Source organism: Zootoca vivipara, chromosome 2, assembly GCF_963506605.1.
Source record: "Zootoca vivipara chromosome 2, rZooViv1.1, whole genome shotgun sequence".
Lineage (NCBI taxonomy): Eukaryota > Metazoa > Chordata > Lepidosauria > Squamata > Lacertidae > Zootoca > Zootoca vivipara.
Window position 1 is genome coordinate 8,254,514 of NC_083277.1, and position 13,221 is coordinate 8,267,734.

Below are 13,221 nucleotides of genomic sequence, written 5' to 3' on the forward strand. Positions count from 1 at the left end.
GCTGGAGGAAGGCGGTCTGAGGTGCTCTCCAGGAGGATTTCAAAAGCTGGCTGAGAGCTGTTTATTTGTTTATATATTTCTAAAAGCAATGATAACACTTAGCAGAATAAAAATCTCTAAGCAGGTTATGTAGGGATCACCAGTGTTGTGTATATGGGCACACAGCAGCTATGAGCCTCCGCTAACCCTGCCACCCTCTCTCCCACTTCCTACCGGGCTGGGAAAAGAGATTTAAACCTCTTCACCCAGCCCAGTGCTATGTCTCATTTGATATTTGAACCACTGCAAGCTGAACTGGTGGGTTCAGGGGGCCAGGTTAGGCCCCTGTGCTGAGCATTACCCACCTCTGGTTCCAGCCAATAAAAGTTGGTAAGGGTGGGAAATCTGTGGCCTTCTAGAAATGGTTGGGCTCTGCCTCCCATCAACCCAGTATAGCCAAAAGGGAAATAATGGGTCTAATAACTGCTCCAGGTTCCGTTGGGTAAGATTTCTCTTTCTCCCACCAGTAGATACGTCCAAGACTGAAAATGAGGGGGAACCAAGCGAAGCGTCTGTGGAAAGATTTGAGGATGCTGGGAATACGTGCCCCGTGTGTGGGAAAAACTTCAGCTGCAAATCGGACCTTAACAGACATCAGAGAACCCACACAGGAGAGAAACCATTTCGATGCTTTGAGTGCGGAAAGAGCTTCAGTCGGGGCGACTACCTTATTTTGCACCAAAGGCTTCACAGAGGGGAGAAACCCTATAAGTGCTCAGAGTGCGGGAAGGGCTTCTACCGAAGCACACGCCTTATTTCACATAAGAGAATCCACCTAGCGGAGAAGCTGTATAAATGCTCCGGCTGCAGCAAGAGCTTCTGTGATCAGTCGAGACTTATGCAACATAAGAGGACGCAGCACTCAAGCGAGAGGCCGTATAAATGTTCAGAGTGCGGAAAGAGCTTCATTCGGAAAGCACACCTTACTAGACATCAAAGAATCCACACAGGAAAGGTACTATACAAATGCTTAGAGTGTGACAGGAGCTTCAGTTGTAGCAAGCATCTTATTTCACACCAAAGAATCCACACAGGAGAGAAGCCGCATAAATGCCTGGCGTGTGGGAAGAGCTTTAATTTCAGCGGGAACCTTACTTCACACCTGAGAATGCATACAGGAGAGAAACCATTTGAATGCTCGGAGTGTGGGAAGACTTTCAGTCGGAGTGCCCACCTCACCTTACATCAGAGAACCCACACGGGGGAGAAGCCATACAGCTGCTTGGAGTGCGGAAAGAGCTTCAGTCAGAGCAGCAACCTTACTTCCCACCAGAGAATCCACACAGGGGAGAAGCCTTATAAATGCTCGGTGTGCGACAAGAGCTTTGGCCGAGGTGACTCTCTTATTTCCCATCAAAAAACCCACGTGGCAGAAACCATATAAATGCCCAGAGTGTGGAAAGAGCTTTTTTTGCCAAAAGCAGGCACCTTATTTCACACGAGAAAATTCACAGACGAGGGAAGAACCGCAGGGAAAATGCTATGCCGTCAATGCTTGGAACTGGGAAACGGCTTTGGCAAAAATACAACTCTTGCTACACCACAAAGAATGCACATCTCTGAAAACCTCCTGCTTGTTCTCATTTGCTCTAGTCTACTGGAACATAGATAGTGAATAAAATGAGAAAAGGTTTATCAAAGGATACAATCTTTATTATAGTGTAGAGCAGAGCTTTCCAAACTTTTCACGTTGGTGACACACTTTTTAGACATGCATCATTTCGGGGACACAGTAATTCAGTTTTGCTAGCAAACCGGAGGTTAAACTAACCCCTTTCCAGCCCCGGGAGGAGCGCGAGGAGCATTAGTGCGACACAACTACACACTGCAGCCAACGCACTGAAATATCGCAACACACAGTTTGGAAAGCTCTAGTACAGAGAGAGACAGGGCTAGTTTTTGCCTTTCCCAAGATCTCTTGAAAGCCAAAAAGACACTATATTGTGGCCTAAAGTCATTCGAATTTGGTCATCTGAAATCCTTAGTTGGGTGGCAAGCCTTAAGTTGACTGTCCATACTAGATCTGGGCCTTATGTCCTGGAAACTGAGAACACTATCATGGAACAAGAAGGCATATCCACAGTGAAGGCGATTGTGGGCGGGGACCAATATAACAAAGTTCAGGTATCTTTGTGAAAGACTTCGCAAGTACGGCACATTAAACAGGTTTTAACGAAGTACGATTAGCCTTGTTCTTGTTGATGGCTGTCTGTGTGGTGATCTGTAGAGCCTACAAGTTTCGGAGGCTCATAAAGGTGAGGTCCTGTTGCTCTGTCCCAGCTCCTGCCAACCTACCGTAGCAGTTCGAAAGCATACCAGTGCAAGCAGATAAATAGGTACCACTGTGGCGGGAATCCTGTTTCTGTCTTGGTCTTGTCTAGTAACGTCTGGTGGGCAACAATTCTCTGTCCCTGACTTAAAAGAATGGCATAGGATGTGATGTGGAATACCTCTGAGGAGACCCTGGAGAGCAGCTGCCAGTCAGAGTTGGCATCACTAGGCTAGATGGAGCAATGGCCTGGCTCTGCGTAAGGCCGCGGCAGATGCAACACTCCATATGCAGCATCCGTTTAAATTCTATTTGACAGTGTGCCACTTGAACTCGGGAGGAGTTAAAAACGATAGCAATGCTATAAGCAGAAATAAAGGAGACAGAAAGGGCAGGAAAATCAGTTTGGAAGGTTGTAGGACTAACAGGCACACTAATTCCTGCTCTTAAGTAGAAGTTAGTTGGCTGCCACCCAGTACAGCTGCCAACTTTTTTTGGCTAGAGACTGCCCCAGTGCCCTTGATGTTTTGGTTGCATACCTTTAAAACACCATGATACGGGTTTTCTATTACTGTATTTCCATTTTTAAAACAATATTCTTATACATTCACATCATTTTCAATTTCTACACTTCTGGGATTACTTAGATCCCTCAGACTCCCCTCTTTTTTGCATCTTAGTACAGTACATTTTTCTAATCTATTTTACCTCCTTTTTTACCTTAACTCATATTACCGGTACATTATAAGTGTTGCAACAATCCCGCTAACATTTTTAAGTATACGCAGTGGTCTTTAAGATATTCTACAAACTTTTTCCACTCTTGACTGAATTTCTTGTCATCTTGGTGCCTGATCCTGGCGGTCATCTTTTCCATTTCGGCATAGCCCATCATCTTGGTTAGTTTTAAACTGCCCTGCATTGCAGGGGGTTGGAATAGATGACCCTCGGGGTTCCCTTCCAACTCCACAATACTATGATTCCATATTGTAGCTTCTTCCCCAAAAAGTAGGGGAGCTGTGATTTGTTAAGGGAGCTGTTAGCAGACCTCTGTTCCCCTCCTAGAGCTACAGTTCTCAGAGTGGTTTAAACAATAAATCCCCCTTTATAGGGAACTCTGTGAGGGGGATGGCAACACCCTTAAGAAACTCAGCTCTTGTCCCCAGGATTCTTTGGCGGGGGATATTAGCATGGCTGCTTAAAGCGGTATGATGCTGCTTAAAATATGTAGTGCAGGTTCTATTTATTGTAAAAAAATGTGCATACTTTCCTTACCCATTGTTTCTAAAAAGTTATGTTGGTTGAATCTGTATTTCGCTATACTGAAAACTAATAGAAATATTTGGAGAATATATTTTTTCATAATATTTATTATATATTATATATATTTATTCAGTGCTTTTTTTCTGGGGGGACACAGGGGTACACCTACCCCTAAACATTTTGTGAATCTAAAAAATTTAAAAAATTAGTTTCTTCTCCAGCGTGGTGAATCGTCAGTTCCACTGCTACTCCAGATGGCGGCCTCATTTCCAGTCTCGGTGCTTCCTGAGTCTCAGACGGAATGAGAGTACCCCTAAACATTTTTAGGGAAAAAAAGCACTGTATATATTTATTATATATTATATTATCTAATATATTATCTCATATATTATATATACTGGAGATGAGCCCCCAGTCTCCCTCCAACCTATCTCAGCACAGAGCTCCTGTTGCCTGATCTCGTTCAAACAACGGGAGTTTCTATTTTTGCACACTCTTTCCCCATCCTAACCCCCATTTCAAATCCCTCTCTGCCCTACCTATTCGATGTGCTCAAAGCTTTGCAGCAGGGGGAGGGAGGGAGAGATGATGTCATTTCCTGCCAGCCCCGCCATGCATCCTGGGACTTGTAGTATAGTTCCTTGTTGCTGTGAACTACCATTCCCAAGGAAGCTTTTTGGACGTCCCCTTTAAAGCGGCCGCGGCTATTTTAATAATAATCATTGTTATTAATTTATTTTTTTAAGCAAATGCACAAGGCAAGGGAAAGAGAGAGGAGGGTGCAGACCTAGAGGCAGGGATATTTGGAAGAGAGGAGTTGAGCAGGCGCCTCGCTTGGGCTGCAGAAAGTCACGCACTCCGAGCAGCAGTTAAGTCTTTGCAGGGCGTTTTCTTCCGCGTAAAGCCACAAAGGATCGGGCCGCCGGCAGATCGGCTGCTGGCTTTGCTCTGGCAGGGCAGGGAGACGCATCTCCGGGGTCTGGAGAACAGCTTTCTGTGCCAGGAGAAATAAGAAATTTATATTCACTTTCCTCCCAAGACACGTTGTTGCTTTGGGGGTCTGGGGATCCCTCCTTGCGGGGAAGAAGGAGCACGTGGCTTTGGATCTGGGTGAGTCCCGAAGGGGTAGATCCTGCACGTCTAGGAGAACCAGGAACAGGCGGGGGTTGTGGGTGGGATGGCTGAAGGGCAATGTGGGATTTATATATTTATATTTATTTATTACAGTTATAAACCCACCTTTTATCTTCCAAACAGCTCAAGGTGGTCTCCGTGGTTCTCCTCTTCCGCATTTCATCCTCACAACAACCCTGTGAGGTAGGTTAGGCTGAGAGGCAGTGACTGGCCCAAGGTCACCCATTGAGCAGCATGGCTGAGGCCGGGGATTCAAACCCAGCTCTCCCAGGTCCTAGTCCAGCACTCTAGCCATTACACCACACAGGCTCTCCACAGCGATACTTGTATGGAAGCTGAAATCCCAGGGTGGCAGAACTGGAGGAGAGGACCAGAGTTCGAATCCCTACTCGGCCATGAAGCTACCTAAGTTACCTTGGGCCAGTTGCTGGGGTGCCTTGAATGATGGTCACAGGTGCCGTGGGGCAACACTGGCCTCCATCCCTCATCTGATGCCCTCTCGCATCTCTGTCTCCCAAAGGCTTGCACAGGTTTTTGTTGCAGCCGCCCTGGCTACAAGCTCTCCAGGCAAATGCTGCAACTGGGGCTGGCCAGGGGGTGCTTCCCAGGCCCCTGTGGGGCAGGGTGAGGAGGCACCTCTCTTTGGGGCAGTGGGGGTAGCTCACAGACCGAGGAGAGGAGGGAACCCTCCACAAGGGAGGGAGGTTGAAAAGGGATGAGGGGCTGCTAGCTCTGCGGGCAAGGGGGGATATATCTGGGCTCCTGAGCCCCACAGGGATGCCGCAGAAAGAATGTAGTTGGTCAAGGGAGCCGTGGACCCAAAAAGGTTGAAAACCCCAGAGGAAAAGTCAGCTAGGAACTGTGTAAACAACCAACCAAACTGTAGCAGTTAGTGCGCGGTACTCTAGATCAGGGGTCCCTAAACTAAGGCCCAGGGGCCAGATGCGGCCCAATCGCCTTCTAAATCCGGCCTACAGATGGTCCCGGAATCAGCATGTTTTTACATGAGTAGAATGTGTCCTTTTATTTAAAATGCATCTCTGGGTTATTTGTGGGGCATAGGAATTCGTTCATTTTTTTTTTTCAAAATACCGTATAGTCTGGCCCCCACAAGGTCTGAGGGACAGTGGACCGGCCCCCTGCTGAAAAAGTTTGCTGACCCCTGCTCTAGATCATGTGTTCGAGTCCCTTGTTGAGCAAAAGATTCCTGAATAGCAGGGGGTTGACCCTCGCAATTCTCGAAACAAAATTTTAAAAAATCCTTCCAGTAGCACCTTAGGTAAAGGGACCCCTGACCATTAGGTCCAGTCGCGGACGACTCTGGAGTTGTGCGCTCATCTCGCTTTACTGGCCAAGGGAGCCAGTGTACAACTTCTGGGTCATGTGGCCAGCATGACTAAGCCGCTTCTGGCAAACCAGAGCAGCGCACGGAAACGCCGTTTACCTTCCCGCTGGAGCAGTACCTATTTATCTACTTGCACTCTTGATGTGCTTTCGAACTGCTAGGTTGGCAGGAGCAGGGACCGAGCAACGGGAGCTCACTCTGTTGCGGGGATTCGAACCACCGACCTTCTGATCGGCAAGCCCCAGGCTCTGTGGTTTAGCCCACAACGCCACCCGTGTAGCACTTTAGAGACCAACTAACTTTGTCATTGGTATGAGCTTTTGTGTGCATGCACACTTCTTCAGATACACTGAAACTGAAGTCATCAGACCCTTATATATAGTGAGAGGGTGGGGAGGGGTATTACTCAGAAGGGTGGTGGGAATGGGTGATTGGCTGATAGGTGTGGTAAACATGTTGAGGACTGTTAACGACTGCAATTGGTCTTGCAGGAAAAAGCAAGGGGTGAGATGGCTAAAATGGCTAAAAATAGCTTTATCGTGTATAATGAGATAAGAATCCAATGTCTCTATTCAGAATCTATGATTCTGTATTTGCTGGGAGCGAAGCCCCACCATGTTCAATGGATTCTTCTCTCTAGCAAAAACCTAGGAAGCTGTCTTATACTGAGCACATCTAGCTCAATATTGGCAACACTGACTGGCATCAGTTCTCCGTTGTTTCAGGCAGGGAGCCTATCCCAGATCTGCCTGGAGATGCCAGGATTTGAACCTGGGACCCTTTGAAGCAGGACCGTTGAGCTACGGGCCTCCCCCAATCCTAGAGCGCAGTATCAGTGGCATAGGGGCAACTTGCTTCATATTGTGCATCGTCCCTTCCAATCCTGGAATCATTCCCTTTTTATTTCCCCGCAGGGAGAAATCTAGCTCCACATCTCCTGAGCTCTGCTGCTCAGCCTGGCCCAACTGTGAGCAAGGAAAGTCAGATGCTGGATGCTCAGCAGCCCATTGGCCCAGCATCATTCGCGACCGGCGCTTGGGAGCTTGCATCTCGGAGCTAGGCGAATTTAGTTCCTTGCAAGAGAGAGAACAACATGGCTGCAGACCAGGGACCCAAGTCGGGATTTGGCCTCCGGCTCGCACCCGCTCTGGAACTCCCAAGGAACAAAGTGGGGGGTCAAGATCCGGCCTGCCCCGGAGCAGGAATTGGGAAACCACCACGTGTGCTTCAGGCTGGAAGCATTTGGGGCTTCCTCCACAAAATCCCAGCGGACCAGGTGAAACCAGAACCAGGGGAGGCCACCCTTCAGCGCTGGGAAACCCAGTGGCAGGAGTTCCTGAGGAAAATCGAGTCTCATCCTCCCTCGGCCTGGGGGCTCCCACAGTTACCAGAGGAGCCCACGCCCTGGGAGGACACGGAGGGCTTTTTGGCCTCCTTCGAGCAAGTGGCCGAAGCCTGCCGGTGGCCCCGGGAAGAATGGGTGACCCGCCTCCAGCCAGCCCTCAGCGGAGAAGCCGAGTGGGCCTTTCGAAGCCTGGAGGCCGAAGACAGAGAGGATTATGGGAAAGTAAAGGCAGCCATCTTGCGCGGGGACACCATGAGCAGGGAGGAGCAGCGCCAGCGCTTCCGGCGCTTCTGCTACCAGGAGGCCGAGGGGCCGCGAGGGGCCTACGGCCAACTCCAAAAACTTTGCCGGGGGTGGCTGAAGGTCAAGAGGCGCTCGAAGGAGCAGATCCTGGAGCTGCTGATCCTGGAGCAGTTCCTGACCATCCTGCCGCCGGAGATGCAGAGCTGGGTCAGGGGACAGGACCCGGAAAGCTGCTCGCAGGCAGTGGCCCTGGCCGAGGACTTCCTGCAAGCGGCCTCTCGGAGCCAGGAGCAGCAGGTACGGCGTGGCATGTAGCCCGTGGCAATCTTGGGGTAGGAGAGGAACCGGCACATGTTGGAGGGAGCCACCGGCGGAGGCACAGCACACCTCTGGGACTCGCCAGTGGGGCTATGTGCTGTTGTGATCAGGTTCCCGCTTGTGGCCATTGCATTGGGGCATCTGCGAGAACAGGATGATGGAGGAGGCACTCTGCTTCTTATGACCTTCACACCATTGTGTGAATCTCAGAAGATGCTAAGAAGGGAGAGTTTGTACACGGGGCAGGGGAAAATCCTAAAACCCTTGAGTCTGCTGGTGTCTTCCTCTTGTGCTTGAGTGGTACCGCTTTGCCTGGGTGAGGATCAGCCCACAGAAACTGAGTTTGCTGTTAGAATTATAGAGTTGGAAGGGACCCCTGAGGGCCATCTAGTCCAACCCCCTGCAATGCAGGAATCTTTCGCCTAATGTGGGCCTCGAACCTGCGACCCCAAGCTTAAGAGTCTTGTGCTCTACCATCTGAGCTGTCTTGAGCCCTACTTAAAAATACTTAGGGGTCTTTGAGCACACACTCGCTCCCTTTCACTATTGGGTGCCCTTCTTTTTTTAAAAACAAACAAATTTTGTTTCTATTAATTTTTCCCCCATAACATAATGCAAGCGATGAATCAGAAACTTGGAAATACAAGGCAAATTAATTGTAACTCAGCCAAATAAAACAGAGTGGGTCTCGTTCGGTTTGCTAGGTAGACACAAATGGAGCTGGGACCCAGCAAATCCAAAACTCCTGCCACCCAGGGAACACTCTGGAGAGACATGTTAGACTGAGAAAAAGGACAGGATGTTAAATTCTGCCCCCATTTTCATCATTAAAAAAAATATATCGTCTCCACCCCCATCATTCAGCCCAGACACTGAGATCCAGCACTGAGGGCCTTCTGGCGGTTCCCTCATTGTGAGAGGTGAGGTTGCAGGGAACCAGACAGAGGGCCTTCTCGGTAGTGGCACCCGCCCTGTGGAATGTGGGAATGTTCAGGAATGTGGATGAGGAGATATTGTTTAATATATCCTATCCCCGCTTGCGCTAGCAAGCACAAAACTTTAGCAGAGTAAAACATTCCCCTTTTGCAAAATACACAGCAGAAGAACGTTTGCGCAGGCTTGATTTAAGCCACTAAAATAAAGTGTATTTTCCTGGTATTTCCCCTTTTTCCCTCTTAAAAGAAAAGACACAACACAATGCTCTTAAAAGTATAAAAGATGTTTACTTACAAGCATCTCGAGGTACAGCACACTCAAGAGGTAGACTTGCTTAGTTAAAAGGTAATATATACATTGTGAAGTTCACTTATAAGAAGTGAGACTCCATCTCATCTCTCTCTCTAGGCTGGAGGCCTTGAGGGAGAGACTCACTAAGATGTGTGTAGTCCAAGAGGTCTGGTCCAAGAGAGAGAAAATGGCTGTTTCCTTCAGGATTTATCTGCCACTTCCTCAACTCATTTGCATGTGAAGGAAGAGGAAACTACGTTTAGTCATATCCTCCTCCTCAGTCCTCCAAGTGGACTATCTAGGGATTGTTGTGACTTGACTGCACTTAACCCTTTGCATCCCACAAACCCCTTCTCAGGCAATTCACAACATACACAAAAACATACATAAACAACTTTAATCAACCACCCAAGAGTCCCAGCTTGCCACGAAGATCCTGGAACTTCTCTTTTGGCAGGGGCTTTGTTAGGACATCTGCAGTCATCTGGTCAGTGTTGCAGTAACACATTTCAACAAGTCCATCCTCGATCACCTGGCGTATGTAGTGGTACCTGACCCCAATGTGTTTGGTGCGTGCAAGGAACTTTTCACTTTGTGTCAGCTTCATACTGCTCTGATTGTCCTCCATCAAGCTGACAGGTCCCTTCCTTGGCACGCCAAAGTCCTTCAGGAGTTGATCCAGCCAGGCGATCTCTCTGCAAGCTTCCGAAGCCGCAATGTATTGGGATTCTGAGGACGATAAAACTATACATTTCTGTTTATAACTTCCCCATGCAATAGCTCCGTCCCCATACATAAAAACATAACCACTGGTGGACTTATAATCCTTATTATCCCCAGCCCAATCCGCGTCAGTATACCCAAGCAGTTTAGGGTCTCTGACGGCTGGCAGTTTTAATTTACAGTCCATGGTTCCCTTTAGATAACGAACAACCCTCTTAACACCAGCCCAATCATGCTCAGTGGGACAACTTACTTTCCTACTTAGGATCCCCACTGCACTTGCCAGGTCAGGTCTGCATGTGGTAACCAAATACAAAAGTTTGCCGATCGCTGACCTGTATTGCGTGTTGTTTGGCAGCAACTTCGAACCTTGTTGATTCTTCAAGAAGTCTGTGGCCATCGGTGTCGCAACTGGGTGTGCGTCCTGCATCTGCATGCTTTCAATCAGTTCAGTTATCTTTTGCCTTTGGCTGAGTAAGAACGATCCATCCTCTTCTCTCTCAACTTGAATTCCCAAGTAGTATTTCACTTTTCCAAGTTCCTTGACCTCTACTTCCCTGTTGAGGTGTTTGACTATGTCTTTATAGTCCTTCTCATTTGACGTAGAAATTAAAAGGTCGTCAACAAAGGCTAAAATGTACGAAAACTGTCCATCCCTTTGTTTGGTGTACAAGCACTTATCAGCAGTCCCTTGCTTGTACCCAAGCTGCACCAGCATCTCATGAAGTTTCTGGTTCCAAGCCCTCGCTGCTTGCTTCAAACCATAAAGTCCCTTCTGCAGCTTGCACACTAGATGTGCCTCATTTGGTTTAATGAAACCTTTGGGCTGCTTCATATAAATCTGCTCAGAAATTTCGCCATGAAGAAAGGCTGTCGCAATGTCAATATGGTAAACCGACATTTGCTTAGATGCTGCAATACTTAAAAGTAGTCTGACACTGCTGTATCGAACTGTCGGTGCAAACACTTGATCGTAATCCTCACCATACTTCTGGGAAAAACCTTGTGCCACAAGCCTAGCTTTGTAGCGTTGCACCTCCCCTTCTGAACCCTTTTTAACTTTGAACACCCATTTACTTCCAATTGCTTCCTTACCAGGAGGTAGTTCTGTGAGTGTCCAGGTCCTGTTCCGATGAAGTGCATCTATCTCCTCCCGAGCAGCTTTCCTCCAGAGACTGGCTTCATCCGGTGGCATCCTCTCTATCTCTTCCCATTTGGAAGGTTCCTGTGGAGACGCCGACCTTGAAAGGTAGGACAGCCGTAATGGTGGAACACCTCTGTTGGTTCTGGATGAGTGTCTGACCTCTGGTCTTTCGACCGCATCAGCTTCCTCATCCTCCTCCAGCAGTGGCATATCCCCATACAGCTGCTCCTCATCCTCTTCGTCTCTGGTGCTGCCAGGGGCCTGAACCTCCGCGTCTTCTCGGGTGTCACCTATAGGGGGTGCTACGACACTAGAAGGTGGATTAGTGCTTTGTATTGGTTCAAGAGGATAAAATACAAACTCCTCACTTGTTGGTTCCAGACTTGCTTGATCCCTTTTGCTTGGTTGGGCCATCCTTGTCGACTGGTTCCGCTGGTTCTCTGAAATATTAAGCTCATATACACCGTCCTTTAGTGTGCCCTGAGCACAAACTTCATCATGCTTAGTCACAATACATTGCCCTTTTTCAAATGTAATTTTAAATCCTTTCCTGTCCAAACTGGAAACACTCAGTAAGTTGCAATTGAGTTTTGGTGCAAACTTAACTTCAGTCACTTTTGTATTAATTGTCTCATAATCTACGTTGAATTGCAAGTTCACAGTTCCTGCACCAAATGCCTTTACAATGTTGCCATCAGCAATCTCAATTTCAGAGGATTCATCATTATTAATCTCATTAAAATACTCCTTTTTATAACAGAAATGAGAACTCGCTCCACTGTCAAGAATCCACTTATTGCGCTTATTTTCACGATTCTGGACAGCTAGACTCCTCTCCTGCATCAACATGGTTTGCTCACGACTCCCCTTCTTAATGCCTTGTGGTTTTGAGGGGTGGGATTCAACTTCATCCCCATTTGAACCCTTGCAGTTCCTTGCTATGTGGTTTTTCCCATTGCATCTAAAACAAATTATTTCTCTAGATGTCTCTCTGGACTTTCCAAAATGCTTGGATGCATAGCTGCTATCCTTCCTCCTTGGATTCCTTTCTTGAGAATCAAGGCTATCTCTGCATTCCTCTCTTAAATGGTTGATAAGCTCATTAAAAGTTAAATCCTTTGTGTGATCCATTATACTTTTAAAAGGAGCAAACGTAGGTCCCAATGATGCAAGCATAAACGTTACTTTAGTCACATCATCAAAGGCTCTGGGAGTAAAGGCAATTCTTTGAACAATCTCAGAAAAATTCTTAAAATGCTCTGTAAACTCTTCTCTAGAATTCATCTTCAACTTGAGTAACTTATCCAACAAATATCTATAGGAACTCTCTGTAGATTGTGCATAAATGCGTTCAATGTCCTCTAGGATCTTAGATGCATCATCTTCAAAATTTATCATCGATAGATGCTCATTCCTCAAACTGCTCAAAATTATGTGCTTGGCTTCATCATTTTTAATACTCCAAGCTTCTATCTTGGCTAAAGCTTCTGCATCGGTTCCTGTAGGCTTTTCTTCCTTAATGGCCTGCAGAACACGCCTAGCAGCAAGATAAACTAAAATGCGCTGCTTCCATTGCACAAAATTATTGTCATCAAGCAGCATAAGACTTGGTCTTGCCTCACTACCAAAACTGGAGCTTGCCATCTTAAAACTTCAAAAATTTCCAAAATTTCCAAAATTTAAAATCTTTCAAAAATCAAAATCAAAATCTCAAAAATCTCAAAAATATCTTCACTACCTCTGAGCTATCTCAGTGCTGCAAACTCTGAGGGAGGGGAGGGGTAGTTAATCCCCCAAGCACACTGCAGAACAAAGAGACCATGTGCTCAACCAGGAAACTCTAACTGGAAAAATCCTACACAGCTCAAAATCACAATCCAAATCAATCCTTCAAAAATACACAAAATACGCAACTCTGGGCCGCAATAACCCTATGTGGGAATGTTCAGGAATGTGGATGAGGAGATATTGTTTAATATATCCTATCCCCGCTTGCGCTAGCAAGCACAAAACTTTAGCAGAGTAAAACATTCCCCTTTTGCAAAATACACAGCAGAAGAACGTTTGCGCAGGCTTGATTTAAGCCACTAAAATAAAGTGTATTTTCCTGGTATTTCCCCTTTTTCCCTCTTAAAAGAAAAGACACAACACAATGCTCTTAAAAGTATAAA

The 13,221-nt window shown here is 47.0% G+C and overlaps 1 protein-coding gene across 1 annotated transcript in view; it reads left to right on the forward strand.

Annotated features, from left to right (window-relative positions):
* Positions 1-13,221, forward strand: part of LOC118081121 (uncharacterized) — a 64,499-nt gene that overhangs the window by 17,597 nt on the left and 33,681 nt on the right. The window contains exons 9-10 of the mRNA XM_060270919.1: positions 507-1,417; positions 7,111-7,935. Coding sequence (XP_060126902.1) covers positions 507-1,417; positions 7,111-7,935 — 1,736 coding nt within the window. The remainder of the gene's footprint in view (positions 1-506; positions 1,418-7,110; positions 7,936-13,221) is intronic.